At 39.6% G+C, this 26,900-nt stretch overlaps 1 protein-coding gene across 1 annotated transcript in view; it reads right to left on the bottom strand.

Annotated features, from left to right (window-relative positions):
• Nucleotides 1-219: 219 nt before the first annotated feature.
• Nucleotides 220-26,900, bottom strand: part of BOLL (boule homolog, RNA binding protein) — a 76,379-nt gene continuing 49,698 nt past the window's right edge. Inside the window, exons 11-13 of the mRNA XM_043504859.1 lie at nt 24,579-24,707; nt 22,871-22,969; nt 220-655 (exon numbers count right to left, since the gene is read on the bottom strand). Coding sequence (XP_043360794.1) covers nt 497-655; nt 22,871-22,969; nt 24,579-24,707 — 387 coding nt within the window. The 3' untranslated portion in view covers nt 220-496. The remainder of the gene's footprint in view (nt 656-22,870; nt 22,970-24,578; nt 24,708-26,900) is intronic.

The following is a 26,900-nucleotide window of genomic DNA, read 5'->3' on the forward strand; positions in this document are numbered from 1 at the left end:
CTTATCTGATTTGATTTCAACAACAAAATAAAGTTACACAAAGTATACATGACGTGAAAAAATACAGTTACGTTTAAATAACAATATGTAAAATAAAATAATTGGTATCCAAATCAAGTACATGCTATCAGTCTACAAGAAAATGACTCAAATGTTGAAAATGTCTGTTGTAATTTATCTGATACAAAAATGAATTTTAAATTTTTCCTGTAATACAAATATGCTGTTTTTCAAACTGCTTTAATAAATAGTGCATATACAATAGTCTGTATATCACAAATTACAAGTCTGTCACCTAAATGTGCATTAATTGATAAAGGAAACCATGATTTTATCCTGCATATCTTGTTTGCTGACATGAACTGCAAGATTTCTTTTTATTCCTTTTACAAAAAAAAGGAAATTTTAACTTAGGCATACTCTGTAAATGTTGAGAGTTACTAAATTACATACCCTCTGTGTGCTAGACATATTAGCATAGTAGACATCTAAGATTCTATTTTACAGAGTCTGTTGAGGAAGGTGGAGTGAGAATTGTATCTTCCATTCTGTAATCTTTCCTAGGATGAAAGTGAGGGCTTCGTGTATATCGAGGTTTCAAACTCACAGATGAAGGATGTGAAAAATTTCTTCTCACAGAATGTAACCTTGGTTCCTAAAAAGAGAGAAAAATACTGTTGTCTTTTCTCTATATATTTTAAAACGGTGTTTTATTATACTCAACATGTAGTGGGAAAGATCCAATTTAGGATATATATATGTACCACCTGTCTGAACATTGCTGAGCATCTCCAATTTGGAGGATAAGGACCTAGGGTAGATGCAAGACTTACACATGTGGATAGTCCCACTGGAGTCAATGGTACATGTGATGGGACTACTCACATGCTTAAAGTTAAACACATGCATATGTCTTTGCAGGATCAGGGCTTTAATGTATTTGAGTTGTTTCTCTAACAAGCAGAGACAATAGAGGAAAAATACTTTGTAAATCTCATAGATACTAAGGTCAGAAGGGACCATTCTGATCTAGTCTGACCTCCTGCACAACGCAGGCTACAGAATCTCACTCAGCCACTCCTATTTTTCCCTCTTATCGCAAACTTTCATGATTCAAATACTGTTCTTATAATGTATGTAACTACTCAGCTTCTTGCAGGGCTCCCTCAAATCACTTAGGACTCTCAAACTATGTATGCAGAATTTCCACAGATACCAATGTGACTTCCCTGTGCAATTGAAAATACAAGGCTAGATCTTCAACTGATATAAATCATCATAGCATCATTGACTTCCATGGAGTGACATGATTTTCACCAGCTGAAGATACATCCCACAACTTGGCCTAAGTATCCTTACCACATCACACTGACACTATCTATTTAAAAATAAAATGAATACATTTAAATGTATTCTTATCTAACAGTTTTCATGCCAAAACACTTTACAAACAAACTCATAAGGATCTCAACTGCAGTGCAACTGTAACAGTATGCAGCAAGACTGAAGAACAGTTTAGGATAGGTAGTGAAAAATACCATATTCAATTGAAACTGTAAGGGGCAATGTAGGTAAGCACAATATTATCATCTGAATTGGAATTTTAGCCACAATAGTAGGATTCACACATCCATACTTATGTTCAGTGCCATGGGATACTTAATGAACAAAAGTATTCAGTACTTTGATTTACAGCTCTTCCAAACCCTAAAATGTCTACCAGCATAGCTTTGTCCTCTGCTCCCACACCCCCACCTCAGTGTGCTGGAGTATCATAATTCAGTGGATTGACTCAGAGGGAAGTGTTGCACCAACACCCTTCTTTCAGCACCCATGTGTTCTTGGAGGTCTCATAGATTAAACAGTGGGGGCAAGTCTTCAAAGTTATAATGGTGCAAAGCTGATATTAGTGGCACTGCACTGGTGTAATTAAGAATAGAATTTGCACTCTTATTTTTATATTTCTATTATACTTGTGTGGTATAATATTTTACTTCTTGATAAGTATGATTCAACAAGCGTATAGAAATAATAAAAATGTATTAGGGCTGTCAAGCAATTAAAAAAGTTAATCGCGATTAAACGTGCAATTAATCACACTGTTAAACAATAACAGAATATTATTTAAATATTTGTAGATGTTTTCTACATTTTCAAATATACTGATTTCAATTACAACACAGAATACAAAGTCAATAGTGCTCACTTTCTATTTATTTTTGATTACAAGTATTTGCACTGTAAAAAACAAAATAAATATTATTTTTCAATTCACCTAATACAAGTACTGTAGTGCAATCTCTTTATCATGAAAGTTGAACTTACAAATGTAGAATTAGGTACAAAAATAACTGCATTCAAAAAATAAAACAGTGTACAATTTTAGAGCCTGCAAGTCCACTCAGTCCTACTTCTTGTTCAGCCAATTGCTCAGACACACAAGTTTGTTTACATTTGCAGGAGATAATGCTGCCCTCCTCTTATTTATAATGTCACCAGAAAGTGAGAACAGGCATTCTCATGGCACTGTTGTAGCCAGTGTCGCAAGATATTTACGTGCTAAATGCACTAAACATTCATATGTCCCTTCATGCTTTAACCACCATTCCAGGAGACATGTATTCATGCTGAGGATGGGTTCTGCTCGATAACAATCCAAAGCAGTGCAGACCAATGCATGTTCATTTTCATTATCTGAGTCAGATGCCACCAGCAGAAGGTTGATTTTCTTTTTTGGTGATTCGGGTTCTCTAGTTTCTACCTCGGAGTGTTGCTCTTTTAAGACTTCTGAAAGTATGCTCCACACCTCATCCCTCTCAGATTTTGGAAGGAAGTTCAGATTTTTAACCCTTCGGTGGAGTGCTGTTGCTATCTTTAGAAATCTCACATTGGTCCCTTCTTTGTGTTTTGTGAAATCTGCAGTAAAAGTGTTCTTAAAATGAACAATATATGCTGGGTCATCATCCCAGATTGCTATAACATGAAATATATGGCAGAATGCGGGTAAAACACAGCAGGGACCATACAATTCTCCCCCAAGGAGTTCAGTCACAAATTTAATTAACGCATACTTTTTTTAACGAGCATCATCAGCAAGGAAGTATGTCCTCTGGAATGATAGCCAAAGCATGAAGGGGCATACGAATGTTTAGCATATCTGGCACGTAAATACCTTGCAAATGCCTGTTCTCACTTTCTGGTGACATTGTAAATAAGAAGAGGGCAGCATTATCTCCTGTAAATGTAAACAAACTTGTTTGTCTTAGCGACTGGCTGAACTAGAAGTAGGACTGAATGGACATGTAGGCTCTGAAGTTTTAAATTGTTTTGTTTTTAAGTACAGGTTTTGTAACACAAAAAAATCTACATTTGTAAATTGCACTTTCACGACAAAGATTGCACTATAGTACTTGTTTGAGGTGAACTGAAAAATACTATTTCTTTTGTTTATTATTTTTACGGTGCAGATATTAGTAATAAAAAATAATACACTTTGATTTCAATTACAAGTAGAAATCAATAAATATGAAAATGTAGAAAAGCATCCAAAATATTTAATAAATTTCAATGGGCATTCTATTGTTTAAAACTACGATTAATTTTTTTTAGTTAACTGCGATTAATCAACCACCCTAAAACATATGTTGTTTTTGCTGCTGTAGTGCTTCCATAGATCTCAAAGTACTTTAGAAGGCTGGCTGATGCTTCAGAGGAAATGAACAGAACAGGGTAATGTTGAGTAATCCATCTTCTGTCATCCAGTCCCAGCTTCTGGCAGTTGAAGGTTTAGGGATACCCAGAGCATGGGGTTGCAGCCCTGACCATTCTGGCTAACAGTCATTGGTGGACCTATCCATCTTGAACTTATCTAATTCTCTTTTGAGCCTGGTTATACTTCTGGCCCATGGCAACAAGTTCCACAACTTGTGCATTGTGTAAAGAAGTACTTCCTTTTTGTTTTAAATATGCTGCCTGTTAATTTTATTGGGTGACTCCTAGGTCTTGTGAAGGGATAACTAACACTTCCTTATTCACTTTCTCCATACCATTCACAATTGTATAGATGCTTATCATATTTCTTCTTCATTGTATCTTTTCTAAAATGAACAGACCCAGTCTTTTTAATCTCTGCTTGTATGGAAGCTGTTCTGTACTCCTAATTATTTTTGTTGCCTTTCTTCTGTACCTTTTCCAATTCTAATATACCTTTCTTCAGATGGGACAACCAGAATTTCATGCAGTATTTAAGGTGTGGGCATGGGTTTATACAGTGGTATTATATTTTTCTGTTTTATTATCTATACCTTTCCTAATGGTTGCTAGCTTTTTTGAGTGCCACTAAACACTGAGCAGATGTTTTCAGAGAGCTATCCATGATGACAAGAAGATCACTTTCTTGTGTGGTAACAGTTAATTTAGACCCTATCAGTTTGTATGTATAGTTGGGATTATGTTTTCCAGTGTGCTTACTTTGCACTTATCAACACTGAATTTCATCTGCCATTTTGTTTCCCAGTCACCCAGCTTTGTGAAATCCCTTTGTAACAGTTAGCTTTGAACTTAACTATTTTAAGTAATTTTGTATTTTCTACAAATTTTGTCACTTCACTGTTGACCCCCTTTTCCAGATCATTTATGAGTATGTTAAACAGTGCAGGTCCCAGTTCAGATCGTTGAGGGGACCCTGCTATTTACCACTTTTCCTGATGAAAACTGACCATTTATTCCTATCCTTTGTTTCTTATCTTTTAACCAGTTACTAATCCATGAGAGGACCTTCCCTCTTATCCCATGATTGCTTACTTTGCTTAAGAGTCTTTGGTAAGGGACCTTGTCAAAGACTTCTGAAAGTCCAAATACATTATATTGACTGGATCACCCTTGTCAACATGCTTCAAAGACTTCAAACACCCTCAAAGAATTCTAATATGGTAAGGCATGACTCTTCCCCAACACATCACATTTATCTATGTATCTGATAAATCTGTTCTTTACTATAGTTTCAAACAATCTGCCTGGGGTACTGAATTATTTCAGTAATTACTTCAGGTTTACCACCTGTAAATGCCAGATCACCTCTAGAGCCTTTTTAAAAAACTGATGTTATATTAGCTACCCTACAGTCATCTGGTACAGAGGATGGTTTAAGTGATAGGGTACATAACACAGTTAGTAGTTCTGCTATTTCATATTTGAGTTCCTTCAAAATGCTTGGGTGAATACCATCTGATGACTTAATATGGCTTAATTTATCAATTTTGTTCCAAAACCTCCTCTGCTGATACCTCAACCTGGGACAGTTCCTTAGATCCATTACCTAAAAAGAATGGCTTGGGTGTGGAGATCTCCCCCATATCCTCTGCAATGAAGACTGATGCAAAGAATCTCTGCAATGGCCTTGTCTTCTTTGAGTGCTCTGTCAGCACTTTAATTATCCAGTGGCACCACTGCCTGTTTGGCAGGCTTCCTGTTTAGTTGGGATGTGCTCCCCACACTGGCCCTGAAAGAACAGAATTAGGCCGGGGGGTGGGGGGGGAAGCAATCAGCCAATTAAGCTACAAATGGGGGAGATGTAGGCTGAGTGGAGGGTGCTAATTAGAAAGAAGCTCACCTGTGAGGGAACAGGTGGGGCTTCTTTAAAGCCAAGAGGCTGGCCTCAGGGGGAGGTGGTAAGGAGGAAGCCTGCAGTCTTTCCCTGAGGTAATGGAATGGGAACGGGAGATAGGAATCCATAAGAAAGGGTTTACCTTGTAGCTCTAAGAGAGAAGGGTCTGATTAGAAAGGCTGATGGAGGAGCTTAAAGAAGCACAGTAGGAAATAGTTCAGGAAAGAGAGCTGTATGGTTGGTGAAGTCCCAGACCTTAATGGCTCTCTTTAGGGCCCTGAACTGGAACTTAGAGTAGAGGATGGGCCTGGGTTTCCCTACCAACCACTGCAAAGTGGTATTGCTAGAGGCAGTAAATGGGAAGACTGCCTGAATCACTCTGGGAGTGACACAGTCAGACAGTGGGTGTGAGGACTGCCTGATGCTGCTTGTGAGGAGAGACATAAAGCTCCCCTGAAAGGGGAAATGACAGTGTGACCTGGCTGGAGGACCAAGTCATGAAGCAGCCGTACCGTGACTCTGTGAGCAGGAAGAGAGCAGCAACTGGGTGGAACGAATCCCTGGAATTGCCAGGAGGTGTCACCCAGCAGTGAGTAGAGCATCCATAACAAGCAGCCCATAAAAATATCCTGTTTAAGATTGCACATTGAGTCTAAGTTGGGAACACAGCATAGATCTTCTGACTCATAGCTCTAGAAGCAATCCACAAAATCACAGCTACTTTCACTTTAAAAATTCTATTATAGGTATATTGTACACAGCTACAAGGAATCCTTTGAAGTTAACAATGGATATAAATAAGATTAAAGTATATTAATGCCATAGTTATGACTGAGAAGACATTTTTTCGAAGCACTTGTTTTCAGGTATTGATAACTTTCTGAAAACAATACCCTCTAGGACAGTGGTTCTCAACCAGGGGGTCCAAGGCCCCCTGGAGGGCTGCGAGCAGGTTTTGGGGGGGCCACCAAGCAGGGCAAGCATTAGATTTGCTGAGGCCTAGGGTAGAAAGTCGAAGCCCCACCACATGAGGATGAAGCCTGGGCCCTGAGCCCTACCACCCGGGGCTGAAGCCAAAGCCTGAACAATATAGTTTCATGGGGGCCCTGTGGCATGAGATCCCAGGCAATTTCTCTGCTTGCTGTCCCCTAACGCTGGCCCTGGCTTTTATATGCGGAAAACCAGTTATTATGGCACAGGTGGGCTGTGGAGTTTTTATATCATGCTGAGGGGGCCTCAGAAAGAAAAAGGTTGAGAATCCCTGCTTTAGGATGAAATTCTTGATTTTTGTTTTTAGCCCAAAGAAGAATTTTCTTCTGAACTTTAGTATATCTCTGTTCAGAAGTTGTGAGATTTAAGAGATAATCTCAGTAAAATTAACATGTGTGTCTGCAAATTTTACACATCTACAGAAAACTTCTGCTATCCATTTTTCAGGGAAAGTTTTGTTAAGACCCTTCCAGTTCTGGATGCATTTACCAACTTTAAGTTATCACCTTAAAAAAAAAAACCCACTGAATTAATTTTTACAGGCTTCCCTTGTTTTGTACACCTAACTGTAACTTAAAAGCCAAGTCACATTTGAAAAATATCAGCACACTACGTTTAAAGTTATGATTGCTTGAAATCAGCCAATTGAACAATGAAGTACAGACTCAAAACCATCTTAAAAAACATCAGGATGGTTCAAATTTCAGGTGAGTTGTTTTGGGAAGCCTGGATTCAATAGTCATTGGTGAAGGACAACTGGGTTAAGGACTAGCTCCATTTATGGATGTCTCACAGATAAGGACAGCAGCATTCAGGCTATCTAAGTGTTTTAACCTGGATCAATTTGACTTAACAAGTTGCACTACCCATATTCATTTTTAAAAAACAAAACTCAAAAACAAGGATTTTCCATGCAACCCCTCCCCCCAACCATTAATGCAATGATAAGGATGGATAAACTAATGTTTAAAAGTTGGAAATAGAAAGTGAAAGTTAAATGCTAAAACCATAACTTTGCCCCTTTGTTCTTTAAACTTTAAAATACGGTCTCTCTTCATAACACTATATAGAAGAACCTCAGAGCTACGAAGACCCTGGGAATGGAGATTGTTCATAACTCTGAACATAATATTATGATTGTTCTTTCAAAAATTTACAACTGAACTTTGACTTAAAACAGCTTTGAAACTTTACTATGCAGAAGAAAAATGCTGCTTTTAACTTCTTAATTTAAATGAAACAAGCACAGAAACAATTCTCTTATCTTGTCAAATTTTTTTAGCTTTCCCTTTATTTTTTATAATTTACATTTACCTGTATTTGCTTTTTTTTGGGTCTCTGCTTCTGCCTGATTGTGTACTTCCAGTTCCAAATGAGGTATGTGGTTGACCAGTCAGTTCGTAACTCTGGTGTTTGTAACTGAGGTTCTACTTATATTATTTGTAAAATATTTCACACAAAATTGATAACTTGTAATGTCTTGCAATGTTTTCCACATTTTTGTAAAATTTAACTAATTTTAATGTCATAATAATCTAGGGTAGCTGTTGAATTAGGAACAAATTCTGAGAGCTGATGATCACCTACTGACTTCAATGGGAGTAACTGGTGTTCAGCAACTTAAGACATTTTATATGGCAGCTCCCTTTGCTAAAATATAGATTTCCCAATATCCATATAACTTACATCTAGCAAAATATTTTTTTCTTTCATACATGTTGTAAACCTTTAAACAGTGTTTGTTTTCTTGGATAGAGTTATAGTAACAGAATATATTACACCCAAATCCTATGTTGAAAGAACATAATTAAGACTGCAAAGAAAAGCACTCTAAATTTAGGAAATAAAATTGTTTTGTAAACTTAATTCAGCCCCCTTGTGCATATGTATTACTATACAGTCTTTAATTAGATGACCACTAGAGCTGGCCAGAGAACAATTTTTAGTTTTGTGGCAACTTTTTGAGGTTTCAAATTTTGTCTTTGTTCAGCACTTGAATGGAAATTTTTGTGAAATGGAATTGTGTTGAAACATCTCTTTTCAGATGCAAAAGGTCAAGTTTTTGATTTGGGTCTCTCTCTCTCTCTCTCTCACCCTCACCAGAGTCCAGAAACCCTACCATTGAAAATTTCACTGAAATAAATACATTTCCATTAAACATTTTGGCTACAACTAAAAGCATTTTTTGACCAAAAATGTTTAGAGATGGTTGGAACATTTCCAACTAATGTTCACATGCTATTTTTCTATAAGGCTATATCATTCCTCACCTAATGATATAATCATAATTGATTGTATTCATTCAATGAGCAGCTATCAAATATTGTTTTCTTTGTTTAATATTTGGCCATATCCATGCCTCATTTACTGAACTGTATCCAAACTCTTCTCTTAAGACAAAATTATTGAATTCCACATGTAATTTTCTATAGCGCTCATCACCACAGTATCTAAGTCTTTGACAAATATTAACAAATTAATTTTCACAATAGGCCTGTGAGTTCCACATCCATCAATTTACACCCGCACAATTCATCAGCAGGGTTGGAACCTTTTGTTCTACCATACAGGCTTCTCCCACTTGAGCTAAGTAACTGATAGCAATAGTAGTGTCAACCTATATGTGGACCAGCAGTAGAAGAGGAAGGGACACTCTGCCAGTAGGTTTCAAATATATTTGCCAATAGCAAAGGAATGGTGAGACTTAGGAAGCCTGGGTTCCATTGCAGACTATGGCAGGGAGAGTCTCTAGTGGGCACAGGCTCTTCTGCACATACCCCCAAGCTTGATCCCTTCTGTTACATCCCTTTGAACCTGTCTCTATCCTGTCTCTTCCCCACTCCAGACTCCTCATTCCAATTCCTTTTTCCTCACCTAACCGGTTCCAGTCTCTACTGCCCTCAGTCTTCTCATCACAGACCCACCTCTTTCTCAGCAAGCCCATGTCTCCACCCTTATCCAGTCCCAGCCCCCCCAGTCACCTTGCCCAGCCATTCCCAATTCCCTCCTAACTGCCCTGGATCCTTACCCCCTACTCTTTTTGCCTAGCTAGTCCAAGTTCCCCCGTCCTGGCTCCTTATCTGATCTGTGTCTCAAACCTCATCCTAGCCTCCTGTGTCCCCCTCACCCATGTTCCTCATCTTCATTGGCTCCCAGTTCCAGTCTCCATCCTTGGGCTACTCATCCAATCTCAGTAGTATTATTTCCCGCAGCCCCTTGTCCCAGTCTCTTTGCCCAAGCTGTCTGTTCTCTCCCATCACCCTGCCTCTTGTCAGATGTCTCCCCTCCTGCCTCACCTCCTTCTCCCCAACCCACCAGTTTTCAAGTCTAGTCCCGCCTCCAGCTTTTTATCCCCACCTTCTGCCTCCCAGTCATCCCCATTTCTATCCCAGTCTCCTTGCCCAGACAGTCAGTCTCTGCTCCCAGCTCCAATTTCCAGTCTCTTCTCACCCCAATTCCCAGTCTCCCTCTCCTTCCACATCTTTCCCCCCCACCCCCAGGCTCCTTGTCCCAATCTACACTCCCCAGTCCAGCTTTTTTCCTCAAGGCAATGGAATCAGGCAGCTTCCTCTTCCATGCTGTCTGGGCTCAGCAAGGGATAAATGGGAGCACAGAACAGTCTCCCTGCTCTGTTCAGGTCCCCAGACATGGCACAGCCCACAGCAATTCAGAGCTGCAATTGCAGGGAAAATCCTGTTCAGATCCAGGATGAAGTATGTGCAGTGTGGACAGAATCTTTGTGGAATTTGGCTGCTAAAATCTAAAACTGTATCTACACTACAGACCTTACAGCTGCGCTGCTGCAAGGTCTCTTGTATAGCCTCTCTATGCTGGCAGAAGAGAGCTCTCCCACAAGCACAATTAAACCACCCCCAAAGAGCAGTGGTAGTTATGTTGGCAGGAAACGCTCTCTCATAGTGCTGTCCACGCTGGCATCTTTGTTGTTCAGGGGTGGTTTTTCCCCCCCCCCACTCTAAATGACAAATATTTTGCCAACAAAAGTGCAGTGTAAGACATAGCTAAGTCTCGACTGAGAATGTGTGAAGTGCAACTGGAAACTGATTTCTTTAATCAGGTGATGCAAAAATGTTGGTGTGTCAACCTGTTAGCTTTTATTAAGTAGGGACAATATATTTAATGGATGAATTGCCATTATTAGGACTGTAATCATTGAAAAAATTATGTTGTAATTTAATTCTAAATTGCTACATGCAAGCTCATTTTCACTATTATTCTATGCTGTTACTCTTCATCTATGTGCATGTGCACACATGAGGTATCTTGCACATAAACAGAGCTTCTGATGGTAAATTTTAACCAATAAAGCCATACTAATGTAACTTTTCACAGTTCAGAGTTTTGAAAATAAACACAGTTAATTACCAATTTTAGCTATTTTGAAATTTCAACTACCACTCTCACCCAATTTATGAGAGATTATGGCCCCACATTTATTGACAAGTTAAATAATTAATCTTCAGATAGAGGCAATTGAAAAATTCTATTTTTATTTTATACCTTTCTCTGTTAAGAGAGAGAGCATTCTTTGAGTTGAAAATAACCATGAGAAAAAGTGTACTGAGGTGCTTTGGAAACTAATTTAAATTATTTGGACATTTTAGATATTTTTAACCAATGGAACCCAAAACATACATCTTGAAAATCTGCATAAACTAAATACAGAATTTCATAAAAAATGTTGGACTCCTTACATACAAGCAAGTCCCTCTGTCTGGCATTAGTAAAGCAATATACAGTATTACAAAATGTTGTACCTGTGCATATTTAAAATAGTGCATTATTTGAAAAACATTCTATAACTGCATGCTTACCTGCTATTATATATATATATATATATATATATATATATATATATATATATATATATAATAAAAATATGAGGGAGAAGAGTTAGGGTGCAACTTTTCCTTTGATATTTAATGATTGAGTGCATAGTTACCATTCTACTAAGTTTTTTCTATAAAAAAAAAATCCTAGATTTTTTTAAAAAAGAAACTGCTTCCTTGTCAAAATAAAGAGGATGGTTGTGTACTTGCAACTGAATATATAATTCCAGAGCATGAAATAATGTTAAAAACTAGAGATGGGCACTCAAAATAGGATGGATGGAGAAAGGGACATAGTGATTACTAACAAAGGAAAAGAGAAACAGGATGTCAAAGTTTTAAATAGAATAATTTGGCAGTAAAAATGGCTCAATTTTAAATTTTCAACTTAAAGACAAGGTTTCAAAAAATAAAAAATATTAAAATACTGTAAACAATCAATATTACTTTTAGGAAAAATAACTCAAAATATGCACAGAATCCTGGGAAGTTGGACTAGGAAGAAAAAACTAGTGGAGGAAAAATATACAAGATTCACTGTCTCAAGGATGAATGATGCAGACTACACAACTTGTTTTATAAAAATGGACAACTGGTTCAGATTAATAAAGGAACTGACACAAACATACAGCAGATAACTAGAGAATCTTGCAGATTGGGCTGGTTATACTTTGGCACATTTGATACCTAACCAGTTTGCAACAATCAGGCATTGCAAAGAATGAACTGACCCTAAGTTTCACAATGGGCAGCCGCTAGCTGGTTCACCGAAGATGGATCTTGGCCACGTGGGAAGGACTGGACAAGAAAATCAGTACATCTGGAGTAGAGCTGCCAAAATGGCTTAATAATGAATGCTCCACAATGTCTGTCAAGTAAAGAGAGAGAATATACAGATCAGAGAAACTGGAGGGAAACACTAAGCTGAAATGAGAGCAGACTACAAATACAGAAAAAGAATAGATGGTAAAGAGAGTACAGAAGGAAACAATGGACAGACAGAAGACATTTCCCTGAACCAACACACATTAATTTGAAATGCATCAAAATTACTCAGTGGAGTTCAAACAATATTTCTGTTCTACAGATTGAGATAAGCAGATTATGTGGGGAGACAGAACCCAGAAGTTCTGTTTCCAGTGTCGTGAGAGACTGGTTGTGTAACCTTGAACAAGACACTTATCTTCACTGTGCCTCAGTTTTCTCACCTGTAAAATGAGTATAATACTTACCCACATAAAAGTATGTCGTGAGGCTTAATTCAAGTACTTTGAGATTTCTGGTAAAGATGTTTTAAAAGTGCAGAGTATATATTAATGGCTATTGACTTTTTCACAATGCCTATCCCATGACTTCACCTTAAAAAATGCCACAATAAAATCATAGTCCTAATTAATTATTAACTATAAATAAAGCAAAGCATTTTGGTTCATTGGGGTTTTAATTCCAAAGTCTTAAAGTCTTTTGAATTCAAATGAATTTGCAGAACAAACATGACTGAAAGGTCCAGGTATGAGGAAAACTAATGGTTATAGGAACCAAAGCAATTTAAATATGAACATAAATGCTTTTACTATAAATGATTGCCCTTGAGTAGACTGTTCAGACATCTTCATTGTCCTAACCCTGGATTTTCTTTTGCCAGGCAATAAGAGTTTTCCTAGGCTGACAACTAAATTCTTGTCATACTTTTTAGTAAAAGGAAGTTATCTCTAACAGTTCTCTGTTGCTGCAGATCTGTACTCCGTGAGCATACACCTTGGTGCTGAGAATCGCGTTGGTATTTGAAAGCAGTAACAAAACAGCAAAAAAAAAAAAAAACCTGTGTCCCTCTTACAGAACCATTTGAGATAATGATATGAAGAATTTCTATTTTTCACTGTGGGTCACCAAATAAATGGGAGAAGGTGAATGAGTGCACTTCTGCAGATTTTTCTCTCTCTCCCATCCTGTGGAAGTGGAAATCAATCTCAGTTATGTTGTGAGGCCAGAGCCTGGCATCAGCTATGGTTCTCTGCCCAGGTCTCTCAGCACAAATTGCCTGAACCCAAGGATACTCCACTCGGAGGTGAGTCATCTTCAGAGACAATTCTTGAAGGAGAAATGATCACCACACCTACAAGACTGACTAGCAGTACTTACAGATTTCAGAATTGTTCCTTGGAACAGGCACCTAGCTTAGTTCCAACATAAAAAGAATGATTTTGAATTATGAGTCCCATGCACAGCTTTGAAAATTTCAGAAATGGACACAGATTTTCCACATAAAAAGTAGAAGCTAACTTTGTCCTATTAGAAAAGGCTTTGAGACCATTTGGTAAAGGAACGCCTTGCCATAACAGCACTAAATGCAAAGTCTGATCTATTTAGACCATCTGTAGACTGAGATGGTTGCTTTGGGGGACAAATCTAAAAGGGATGCAAACAAAGTGCTACCAGAAGTTATGGTCTTGATGCAGGAACCACATTGTGAAATGCAGGCAATCAGACTAGATTATAATGGGCCTTTTGGCCTTAAAATTATGAATCTATTATAGTAATTTCTGGAAGGACTTTTGTCTTATCCATACAGCTCAATACTCCTAACATTCAGAGCATAATTCTCCTTTCATTCATCTCCAGTTTAACTACATTTATGGCAACGGAGTTACTCCTAAGCTACGCTGGTACAAAGTGAGAGAATCCAGCAACCTGATTTGTGCAGCGCCCAGATACCTTAAAAATACATGCAATATGCATGTATTGCATGTTTGATATGAGTTGATCCAAGTCACTGTGCAGTAAACCCAAGTGCTCCTAATGTAAAGCAGAGCTCATACATTATGACAGTAAAGAGAGAATGACCTTCCAGACCTGCAGGCGTGGGTGCTAGGAGGGAGAGAGAGCGAGAGAGCGCGCAAGGGTGCAGTGGCAACCCCCACCCACCAGTCTGAGGTCCTGGAGTGTGCAACCCTGCCTACCCGCCTAACCCTCAGCCTAAACTTCCTTTTCCCCTCTCAGACCCTGCTCCCCCACACCTACCCAGCTCTCCTGGAGTCTGTCTCCCAATCCTCCTGGAACCTTTGCCTTCCCACCCTACTTCTCACTTTACCCTCCCCACTGGCCCTCAGGTGATGGGTCTATCCTGTTTCTTGATCTGGCCAGTCCCCAGCACCAGGAGGAACCACCCCACACTTTCTGCAGTCTGCAGGTGAGGGCCTGGCTGCCAGCCTGCAGCACAACACAACAGGTTCCCCAAGATGCCAGCCAGCTGAACTATGGTATACTCACTCCCAGGAAGGTTTTAAAAAGTGGGGGCACATGGCCCCCCCTGCTTTTTAATGGGCCTTTGCTCCTCCTCACCCGGTGCATATTCCTGCAAGGTGAAAAAAACCAAGGCCATTTAAAAACAAAAGTAGTGGCAACGCCAATGTTCTGAACAACAGGAATTATAACTGTGGGTAGCTTACTTAAAACCCTAGAAACTTCTGAATCCACTGGTGAATTGTACTGGTTGTGCCTGGACTACATTCAGTTCTGGGCTCCTAATTAGCAGAAAGATGTTGAGAAAATGAAGAGAGTTAAGAGAAAAGCTACAAAAATAGTGAGGAGATGGAAATAATTACATTTATATAACTCTGGATTCAGTAGCTGATATGGCCTATTCTAACAACAAAAAAAGAGATCCTCATGCTTAGAAATGCTCTGATTCAATTCTAGACAAGCTAAAAATATGACTGCAGTCCTTAATTATTTTTTTTAAACAGTGTCTTAGAACAATCCCAGGCAGTAAAGAAAGCAAAATCCTTAAAAACAGAACTTGCCTACCTTTGACAGCAAAATGACTTGCGAGATAAAAATTTACTTTCCTGGAGAAAATTTACTAGCCATAATAAAGTGTCACCATCAGTATTAAAAAAAAAAAAAAAAATACAAAAAACCCCAAACCAAACCCATAAAACCCCAAAACAACATATGGTTGAAGACACTGGCATCTGTTATACTTGATCGGCACATATGTCTCCATCTGGAGGCATCTGTCTCATCTAGAATCTAAATTAACAGCAGAGGCTTTATTCTAGAGGTTAACTTTTACACAGAACAATTTTTAAGAAAGCAGATGAACATCATGTCAAAGAATGATTCAGTAAAAAAGTGCAGAAAATAAGCATAATCTCACAGAAGTAATTTTTTAAAGCTTCTGCACACAAAGTGGAAGGTAAATTGGATACTATGAGCACTATGATCATCATGATACTTAATGGTATGCGGCATACATGATTGTTCAGGATTTAATGAAATATCACACCTCAGTTTACTTTACCGATGCCAATAACATTGATGAAGATGCTTACTACATATAAAAATATTAAAAAGAGCTACAAAGATGAGCTACAGAAAGAAAAGGGAGATGTTTCTTGAGTGTATGAATCACTCCTATGAGTAGTATTCTTCACAGATTCATTCTTAGTCTTTGACTTTTTTATTCTAGCTCCCTAAATTTAATTCAAGACTATATTTAATGCTCTAGCCCCCTCTACTGGAAATCTCTAATGGATAGGTCTTCCATTAATGGGGGATTTTTCAGAATTTTTAAATTTCCTATTTACAAGAGAGTCCAGCGTGCAGAGCAATGAAAGGGAACTCGCACACATATATAAAAGGATTGGCTGTGTTTATCACATTGTTTATAAAATGGAGGTTAATTCTGGAGCTGGAGGTGTTTCTATAAGGATTCCTTGGAGGCAGCTTGGTGCTAGCCTGGAGTGAGCTGTAATACCCCAAGACGGGGGAAGTTTTGCTATTTTGTAGCATTCTAAGATGCATCCCAAAACCCACTTAGAAATCCCCTGAGGATATGGCTTGTTCATGCCATCTTTCTGCTATGGGTTTGGGTCTTTGGAGACAGAACACCAGGGTATTCCTGCCATCAAGGGAGTGAAGTCTCCTGTCTTTGGGAAAAGCATGGGGTTTTGGGAAGAATACAAGTAAGTGATTGATGTGGAACTCAGTCACAATCTATAACCCAAGGGAAACTTTCTCTTTGTGAAATACTATATAAGGAGAGTCTGCTATCATGGCTGCTAGCTCACTGATCCTTCTGGCCAAAGTGATGGCCACTAAGAATGCCACTTTCATGGACAGATGGGTCATGTCACATTGCCTAAGGTTCAAAGGGTGGACCTGTGAGTGGTGACAGGAAAAGGCTGAGATCCTACTGAGGCACAGATTTAATGACTGGTGAGAAAGTTCTCATCAAGCCCTTCATAAATGGCACAGTAGCCAGGTATGTAAAGACAGATAGTCCCCCATTGGAGGGAGAAAGGTACTAATTGCTGCTACACGTATTTCCAGTAAATTCAGGGCCAGACTTGAAGATTTTAAGGAGAAGAGATAGTCTAGACTAACTGGAGTACGCACAGCACCTAGTGAATGTTGGTGGGAACATACCCAGGCCAAAAAACGCCACCATTTAGCCAGGTAGCATGTTCTAGTAGAAACTTTTCTACTTTAGTTATTTCCTGAACGCAGGGTGGGTGGGTGGGAGCATGAGTGTTCTATTTCCAACGCCTAGCCAAATACAAGGCTGTGAAGTAGAGTGAGCACAGGTTGGGATGCTTGATCTCCACTCCCTCTCCCCCATCCTGAGTTAGGAGATCCTGAAACGGGTGGATCCTGATAGTGTGGGCAACATTAGAATTCCATGAACCAGAACTGTCTGGCCCAGTAGGGTGCTAGGAGGGTGATGGTGGCTCTGTTGCAACAGATCTTCCATACAATCTGTGGTAGTAGAGGGATGGGAGGAAAGGTGTATCTGATCCAGGGGAGCCTATGGCTCCCCTGGATCAGTACACAGAAAGCTTTTTGTTCATCTGGGGTGCAAAAAGGTCCCCCAACAGAGTTCCCCAATGTGAGAATATATTGGTTAGAACTGTGTAGTGGATCTCCCATTTGTGGTCTGCAGATAAGCACCTGCTCAACTTGTCTGTCAGGGAGGTGTGGACATCCAGCAGGTATGTAGCCTGTATTGTAATGTGGTTTCTGATGCACCAGTTCCAAAGTCTGATTGCTTCCAGGCAGAGGAGCTACAGATGATATGAACCTTGCCTCACCACTAGGGGGAAGATCACCTGCATACTCAGGAGTGGTGAGCATTGTATGCTTAATGTGTGTATTCTGTTTAGGTAACTGTTAATAAATAGAAGTTAAGGATATTATTGTGTAAGGCTCTTTTACTAGGAAAAGGCCCTGCAGACCTGTAGAGTCCTGAGTCAACCGGGAATGGGTGTTAGCCATGAGCACATGGAGGGGTAGAGCCTGGAACCCACAGAGGGGTAAATTTGGGTCCCTTACTTCCTGAGCACCCAAAAGAGAGAGTAGTGGTGGTGAGAGACCTAAATTGTGCAGGTAAGTCTTTTTTGGGGATTAGGAAATATGGGGAGAAGAACCCTTTCCCTTGATCCTGAGGTGGGACACACTCTATCAATCCCCAGAATAAAAGGAATTCTGCCTCTTATTGAAGACTCAGTTGGTGAAAGTGGTTCCCAAAGGGGAATCAGGAGGTGGTTGTTGAGGAGGGAAGGAAAGAAACTCTATGAAGTATTCCTGGTAGTCTCCAGGACCCAATTGTCTCTGGTGATCTTGTTCCAGCTGAGGGGGAAGGAAGTAAGACATCCTCCAAAGATGACAGGAGAGGAAGTTGATGGCATCATTGGTGATACGTGGGTCTGACATGCATGTCAAAAATGGCCTTTGGGCTGTGACTGGGAATAAGTGGAGGGAGCTGAGGAATGGGACCTCTGAATCCTCTGTCATTTATGCAGACTCAGGTGGATGCTGGTAATATGCAATGTGTGAAGGGGATGGTCATGGTCTAAAGCAGTTTTTCAAAGTTTGGGTCGTGACCCAGAACTGGGTTGCAGCATGTAAGGCACTGGGTCTCCTTGCTCAGCACTCAGGGACCCTATCAGCTCTGGTCAGCACCACTGACTGGGACGTTAAAAGTCCCGTCGGCGGTGCTGCCTAGCTAAGGCAGGCTAGTGCCTACCTGTTCTGACACTGTGCTGCTCCCCGGAAGCGGCCAGCAGTGGGTCCAGCTCCTAGGCGGGGGGCCATCGGGCTCTGCGCACTGCCCCCCACCCCGAGCACTGGCACATGGGAGCTAGGGGTGGTGGTGCATGCGGGCGAGAGCCATGTGGAGCCTCTTGCGCACCTCCGCCTAGGAGCTGGACCTGTTGCTGGCCGCTTCCAGGGCACACCGCAGTCTGCAGTGCCAGGACAGATGGGAAGCCTGCCTCTGCACCCTGGCTGTGTTGCTGACTGGGAGCCGCCGGAGGTAAGCCAGGGCCCCAACTCTGTGCCCCAATCCCCTACCCCAGCCCTGAGCCCCCCAAACCTAGAACCCCTTCCTGCACCCCAAACCCTTCATCCCTGGCCCCACCCCAGAGCCTGCACCCTAGTCCAGAGCCCTGATCACCCTCCCACACTGCAACCCTCTGCCCCAGCCCTGAGCCCCTCTCACACCCCAAATTTCCCCTCCCACACCCTCATCCCCAGCTCCGCTGGGTCGCAGGCATCAACAATTTTCTTCAACTGGGTCTCCGGAATAAAAGCGTGAAAACCACTGGTCTAAAGGGCTGTCTCTAGTGTTTCCTCCTGGGGGATGGAGTGTAAATTCCCAGGGATCACAGAGTGGATCTTGAATCCTTTAGAGAATGCAGGGATTTATACATTTTTTTCATTAAAAAAGTTGGACTCATCAAAGGGGCGGTAGTAGATGGTGGACCTCTCTAGAAAAGCCTGACAACTGGAGCCACAAGTCCCTTTGCATGACCAGCCCTGCGGCTAAATTTCTGGAAACTGAGTTCTTTATGTAGCTATCTGTACCATCACCAAGTTAGGGGCAGGATGGAAAACAAAAAGTCAGCTCCTTTGGCAGGAACAAAATAACATCTTTTGGCTCTTTTTGGTGTTGGAACACAAGATGCTGGTGTGTGCCAAACGGCTCTGTTCAGTTCCAATATAGCCTTGTTAACTGGAAGGGCCACATTGCTCGGTCCTTGCACTTGCAAAGTCCAAGACTCGGTGTTGAGAGCTCTGGACCTCTTCAAATGGGACCTGTGGACCATAAGCGACCCATTGCAACAGCTCCTGATACTGATGGTGGAAGTTGATGAAGGAGTGATGGCGTTGTCTGGAGATGATGAGGAAGCCCCCATCAGAACCGGTTCCAGCTCTTCCTCTTAGTACTCTAATGGAACTAGCTGATGAGAGGAGAGGAGCAGTACAATTCCTGAGAGAGGTCTGGTCACCTGCCATAGGGGTCCCAAAGGCCCCAATAAGGCCTAAAGGAGGGATCCATTGGTCATGGTGGCCCCCAGGGCAATCAGTACTAGCTCTCCTGGAGGGGGGGTTATATCCAGAGGGATGGTAAGAACAGCCTCTCAACTGTTTGTCAGGGTTCCTGTGCCTTACTGGAGATACCAGTGCAGCTATCTCCTCTGATTCCTTCAATTCCAAGTTCACAGTGGTGGTACCATCAGTATTGGGTGCTCCTGCCTGATGGGTGGAGATGTAACTGCTCCTAGGACATCAGTAATGATCACACTCTGGGATAAGGATGTCCCTCAGGAGGGGAAGGCCTGAAAGGAGTGGAGACTGCAGGGAATAGAGGAATATATTCTATGGTGTACTAAGGTCTCGGTATGGCCAAGAGTCTGGGGAGTTCCAGCAGAAACACCTGAAGGATGGGGCTTGTCTGTCACAGCTGGTTGGTCTTTGAATAAACAAGATCGCACCGATGATGTATCTGGACCTGTAATCGTAGATGAGACTGGAGAGTGTATGTCTTTCCACTTCAGTCCTGAAGGTCTTTGGTGGAGCCAGTTCCGTGGGTTCCATATGTGACATCTCACCCAAGCTGGACTGGCAAAGGAAGGAAACGCGTTTCTTATGGACAATCCTCTGTGAGGATCTGTCCTTGCGCCCATGAGATCGCCCCTTACTCTCATGGGAAGCCTTGTAGGAGGAATCCTTGGGCTTTGGTGGTAAAGGTTCTTCTCCAAGGCCTGGGCTTGGAGAGGCACTGCTGATTGATTGAGGTTGATGTACACGGAAGGAGGGTCTTCCAGGCTCAGGTCAGAGCAAGGCCTCATAGTCTCATCCATCAGGAACATTTTTAGTCCGAACTCTGATCTTTCTAATTCTGAGTGGGAAGGATTGACAGATACTGCGCTTCAAAGACATACATGTGTCATCCAGGCAGTACAGGCACCACTGATGATCTTCACTGATGGAGAAGGAGCGAGGTCAGAAGGTGCAATTTTTGAATCCCAGTATTCTGGCATAGTACTGGGACCGGGGAGCATTTTCCCTGAATGGCAGGTGATGGAACTATCCTATACTAACTATAGACTAAACTAACTATAACTACTAAGCTAAGATATAAAAACCATTTACAAAGAGTTTACTTTACAGGTTATGCACAGAGTGAAGGAGGACACAATTCCGACTCGGGTCATGTGCTGATAAAGAAGGTACTGAAGAGGCATCTACCCACACTGCCTCTTATATCCTCAGTCGGGAGCACGAGGGAAACTACTGAGCATGTACAGGTCAATGAATATTTCATTGAAGGATTTCTGGACTCGGGCACATGGTATGCATGCATATCCCATGTGCAGAATACACAAAGGGACCATCACTCAACAAACATACAATTATTTTTATCTTTCATTAACTGATGTTTGTTCTGAGTTTTGATGATGTAAGGTGCTATGTTTTCACAGGAACTGTCATACCAATCAGATAGGTGATCCCTTTAGTCCCATACCCTTGTTTCTGACAGTGGCCAGTCCCAGACGTCTCAGAGGAAAAGTAAGAAACCTCAAAGTGGACAATTAAAGACTAACCTGCTTTAAGGATAAATCCCTTTCTAACCCCAGAAAGTTAGTGGTTGCTTTATGCTTTGAAGCACAAAGGGTTATAGCACATCTAATTTGTCTTTAAACCTATCCAGCACAACTGTGGATGATCTCATTAGCCATACAATGTTTATTACTTTTTGCATTACAGCTAAACTCTTGGTCTCAATGATATTTAGTTCCACAGATTAATAATAAAGTATTTCCTTTTCCTTCTGTTTTAAATCTATTTTTCAATTTCATTGGCTAGCCCCTTGCTTTTGTTCTCTATACCATTCATTATTGGGGGAGCTGGTATTTATCCCCTAAATTAAGTTGCCTAACATACTTTGCATTATGAACCTTGCATAATGACAGGTTTCAGAGTAGCAGCCGTGTTAGTCTGTAGTTGCAAAAAGAAAAGGAGTACTTGTGGCACCTTGAAGACTAACAAATTTATTTGAGCATAAGCTTCCGTGAGCTACAGCTCAACAGGGTTGTCTTTCCCCGCTGATTTTGCCAAGCCCATTCCCTTGGCTGTCATTATGCAAGGCACTGAATTTAGCCGTATAGAGTGGAAACTGCTGGAAATGGCCCACCTTGCTTGTCACCATGGAAGGTTTTCCTCCTTCCCTCTCCCTCCTGCTAGTGATGGCTCATCTTAAGTGATCACTTTCCTTACAGTGTGTATGATAAAACCCATTGTTTCATGTTCTCTGTGTGTGTATATAAAAATCTCCCCACTGTATTTTCCACCGAATGCATCCAATGAAGTGAGCTGTTGCTCACGAAAGCTTATGCTCAAATAAATTTGTTAGACTCTAAGGTGCCACAAGTACTCCTTTTCTTTTTGCATTATGAAGGATCCTTGTGACCTTTTCTTTGAGATGATCTCACAGCTCATTTGTTTGTTCCTTTGATATTTGGAAGGGGGAAATACCCTCAGGCTAAAGCAGCGCCTGTTTTTCGTTAACATCCTGAAAATATGCTAGAATATTAAAGGCATGATTTTGTCATACAGAAGCTGTATTGGTCTGTCCCTCTCTCAGCAAGTTCAGCTACGTATTTTAAAATTCTATTTTAAATTATTATTTCAGTCAACTTTCTCCTAGAGAAGTAAGGCTCACTAGTCTATAAGTCCCTGTACCATCCCTAAAGTCTTTTTTAAAGATAAGTTTGCCATTTGCTAACCTTTAGTCCTCTGGAATAGCAGCTGATCTTCATAAGAGATGGCATATTTTTATTAGCAGCTCAGCCACTTCATTATTAAATTTCTTCAGATAACCTCCATCTTCAGAAATCCTGGTGATCTGTTACTTTTTAATTTATCAATTATTTCCAGCTCTTCCTCATTTGACACCTTATTTTCTGACTGTCTCATATTTATTACCTGAATCGAATAATTCCAAGGTAGGTATCTCCCCAACATCCTCTGTGGTGAAAACTAATGCAAAGAAATAGTTAGTTCCTCTGCAACATTCTTGTCCTCCTTACTTACCACCTGGAGGTACATAAGACCAAAATGAAAAAAAGACTACAGAGCTTACTTTAACCGGCTCAGGCTGCATCACAGGTGTTGGCATAGCTATGGCACTCTGGGCATAAACTTGGTGATATGCTGCTTGAACTCCATGATCAGAATATGGCTGTCAAAAAAACCCCAAAAATTTTTTATAAAAAGATTTTTAAGAGTACAAAAGCATGTTCTACATTTGTATGTTTTTGTAAGCTCTCATGATTTAAACTGCTAAAAATTGTGGACTAAGTTAACCTGACTATTGATCATTAATCAATGATTTTTTTTAATTTATTTTTTCCCCCATTGCAGAATAGGTTTTGGTAAATCACTTAATGTCGCACACTTGTTTATCAGTGCCACCCACCCTTCTTCCTAACGTGGAAGCACATTAAAGAGATTAATTTCTGTACTATGAATTAAGTTTACTCAACTGTAAAGGAACAGTGTATATGTTTTATATTAATATTGAAACTCTGTAACCAATATTTTTGGCTTGTTTTAAAAATATTTACTCAGGAAAGATGCAGAACGTTTTTTTCTTCAACAGGTGTATTGTATGCATGAAGCTTCCCCTAATATCAATAGACTATATACCTGTGGATTGAAGGCATGATACAGCCACATTTTCCTAAATTAATTCTGGTTTTATTTGTAGTTGATCAGCCTCCTAAAATTTCTTTGTACATAATTGGTAACCTTTTGATTCATGCACAACTGGTAGAGCATGCAAAATAAATATAAAATTAGCCAGCAAAGGAGCAGTGTGTGCAGTTGCATAGGAATGTCAATATATATATATTTGTTTTAGAGGAAAAAAAGTGCAGGCTTCTGCATATACTGTTTGTCATTTCCTATAATTTTTAGTGAAAAATACTTGACTTCGCCCCCCCCCCCCCATAGTCCTTCTAGCTGCTTTGGTGATGAAGAATTGTTTTAAGGAAAGAATACTATACCAATATATCAAAATAATTGTACAGGTCTTTTTTTCCGTAGCTCCATTTTCAGTAAAACATATTGATATAGCAATATTGCTATATTTTCCTTCCACTTCTTATATATTCAATTACTAACAAATGGTTTTATCAGATATTTTCTAATACTTTCTCTCCAATCTAAAAATTAACAATTTTTGGAAGAAAAAAGACAGCAAAAAAGGATTGCTGTTGACTAAGAAGTAAAGATTCATATGCACAAAACAGCAGAAAAGATTTAATTTTTAGAACCTGGAAAACCTTACTATTCTAATCCCCAGAATTGTCAAACACCATGTTTCTCCACAGAAAAGTATTCCAGTGAATTTATATTCTTAGAAGCATTCAGATCAGACTATAATCATTCAACAGTCCTAACAAGCAATTCAGTCTGGATTTATTCATTTTGAACTGTTAGCATCAATGTGGAACTAGCAGAAACATTTAACCTAGTCCTCCCACTGCTGCCCACAATCCAGTGGCGGCCTTTCAAAATATTTCAAAATCCAGTGTTTCTGCTAGGAAGCCGTGCCAGGAACTCTTTGATAGGTAACCAAGAGGTACTGCGACTGCAATGACTTAGAACAATACCAGTGTGGGCATGGAGAAAAAGTGCAAAGGGTTGTAAACTTCTGCATGGCTGATGTGGTTGCACTGAATTGTTTGTGCTTAAATTGATTCTGTTTAACTCTTTCAGATAAGAAATGTTCATGTTTCTATTGCATATAAGTATGTATATTGTATATAAAAGTTCCATGAAAGTACCTCTGGAACTGCAGCTTCCATTAGAGAGAAAGGAGGAGGTACACATCCACTGTCCTGTGCAATTTCTAGTGGCTGATAAATAACTTCAGAAGGGTGAAGATAAAAGAATGAGGTTGAAGAGGCAGGAGACTGAAATAAAACAAGATTTTGTACAGGTTACTGAACTGTGCCAGTGATAAGCAACACCAAACTAAAGACTTAAATAACTGACACTGAAATTTAGGCAACTTAAAATAATATTTAAAAGTTTTAGGTACTACATTGGCTTTGAGTCCCCTTGCTATTTTTGTGTGTTCTTTTAAAAATGTCTGTCTCTCCTCTGCTACGTGAAGGGCTGACACAAACAAAAGGGAAAAGTGACCGACCGACCATACAGGGGAAATAATTTAAGATGATTTTACATGAAGTTCTGTCAAAAAAACACTCAGTCAACAAACTGTAAAAATAAATATTCTCCTCATTCAGTTCTAGTAATCTTAGATACTACTGTAAAAAAAAAAAAAAAAGAGTAAAAAGTTTGGAAATACAAGTATGAATTTTAAAATTGATGGTGCTGCTTTAACATTTTAATCCCAGGGCAATTTAGTAAAAAAGAGAAAATACAAAAGTCAGAAAGCAAGAGAGAGTAAGTTTTCTAAGCACATTAAAAGTGAACTTATGTACTTTTAAAAGTAACTAAAATATAAAAAGTTGTTTAAGATTCCAAATCCATAACTGAAAAAATATATAAACTTAAAATATATTTAAAAACACATTATAAAAGCAAATCAAAAAGTTGTTGTTTTTTTAAAATCCCTGCAAAAATTTGATAGTTTTCTGTTTTTTTTCCTGCAATAGTTAACAAAAAAAAAAAAAACCAACCCCAAACAACTGAATTAGAAGAGGAATTACTGCTTTGTGTACTTGTGACATCACACATTCCCACAATAAAAATACAAAAACCTGAATACCAGCTGTGGTGTTTAAATAGGAAATAAAGCAATTTTCAAGTATCTTTTTTTTTTTTAAACCTATCCATTTGTTGTTTTTAGGTCTACCCATGCATTCTGTTAATCTTTTAGGATATTATGAAGCTATTGATAAAGACTTCATAAGTTAAAATTGTGTTGAGATTTACACTTAAAGCAGGATGAACATTCCTGCATTCCACACTGTAACAACTAAATTTAGTCTTCAAATTTACCACCACAACTCTTCAGAGAACAAGTTAATTTTATTCCCCCACACATTTAATAAACAAAAGGAAACTCCCTCCACAAAAAAATGTTAAGTTAGTTAAGTTTGCATTTCCTATGAATGCAATTACTACCTTACCAAACATTAGATTCCACAGCCTAACAAATTCACTTTAATTTTTAGCATAGAACCACTCACAATGCACATATGTACACAAAACCATAATGCTATCCTCCTATTATCTCATGTAAAATATTACATGTATCTATAAATTAACAATCTTGCTTAGTTTGTCATGTACTGTGTAAGTTTGTATTGCTAAACTAAGTGTCCAGTCTTGTAAATCTTTAATTACGTGAGTGAACATTTTCATAATTGGAACAAGTCTATCTTTGCACACATGCCCTAAAAAGCTTAAAATTATTGGCTCTTGGCCTGCATGAAGCTCAACAAGCACAAACTCCTGTGCCCATACTGTACTCCATAAAAGCGTAGGTATCCATGCTTACTGATTCTGATGAAGGATCAGGGCATTGAAAAGCTTGTATTTATTATAATGTTTTTTCAGCTCACCTTTAGCATTAAAATACCATGAATAATTTTTGGGTTATGTTGACATGGCCAAATCATAAAACAAATTGAACCGGTGTAAAAAATTTCCTCACACATACCCCCACAAAAAAACTTCAGATAAACTAAAAAAAGGACATGAAATGTTTTCAGTTTGGCCTAGATCTGCTATTAATCGAGAGAACATTCAAAAAACAAGGACCATTACAAAGAGAGTCCTGTTTCATGTTCCCCCAAGATTGTATCATGTGATGGTCAGCTGTTCCAATCTTGCTGGCTTGTCTTGCATGAAACAACACAAGATTTAGTTCCATCTTGGAAAAGGGGACTTTTGTCTTGCAATTCTTCATAGATGTAAGCAGATCCTTAAGAGGGAGTCTGAAATTTGTAAGCTCTAATGAAAATGGCATTCTTCAGACTTCACTTGCATTGGTGTATTTGCTTTAGGCTTACCCAACTGGTGACTGAGTTCAGTAACTCTTTGATATGAATAGCTTTCAAATTAGTAGCTTTCACTACAGTGCACAGTGGAGAGAAGCTCTCTGGGAATAGAACTGATCTTATCATCTTTTTCTT

The sequence above is a fragment of the Dermochelys coriacea genome, chromosome 11 (genome assembly GCF_009764565.3).
Source record: "Dermochelys coriacea isolate rDerCor1 chromosome 11, rDerCor1.pri.v4, whole genome shotgun sequence".
Taxonomy (NCBI): domain Eukaryota; kingdom Metazoa; phylum Chordata; order Testudines; family Dermochelyidae; genus Dermochelys; species Dermochelys coriacea.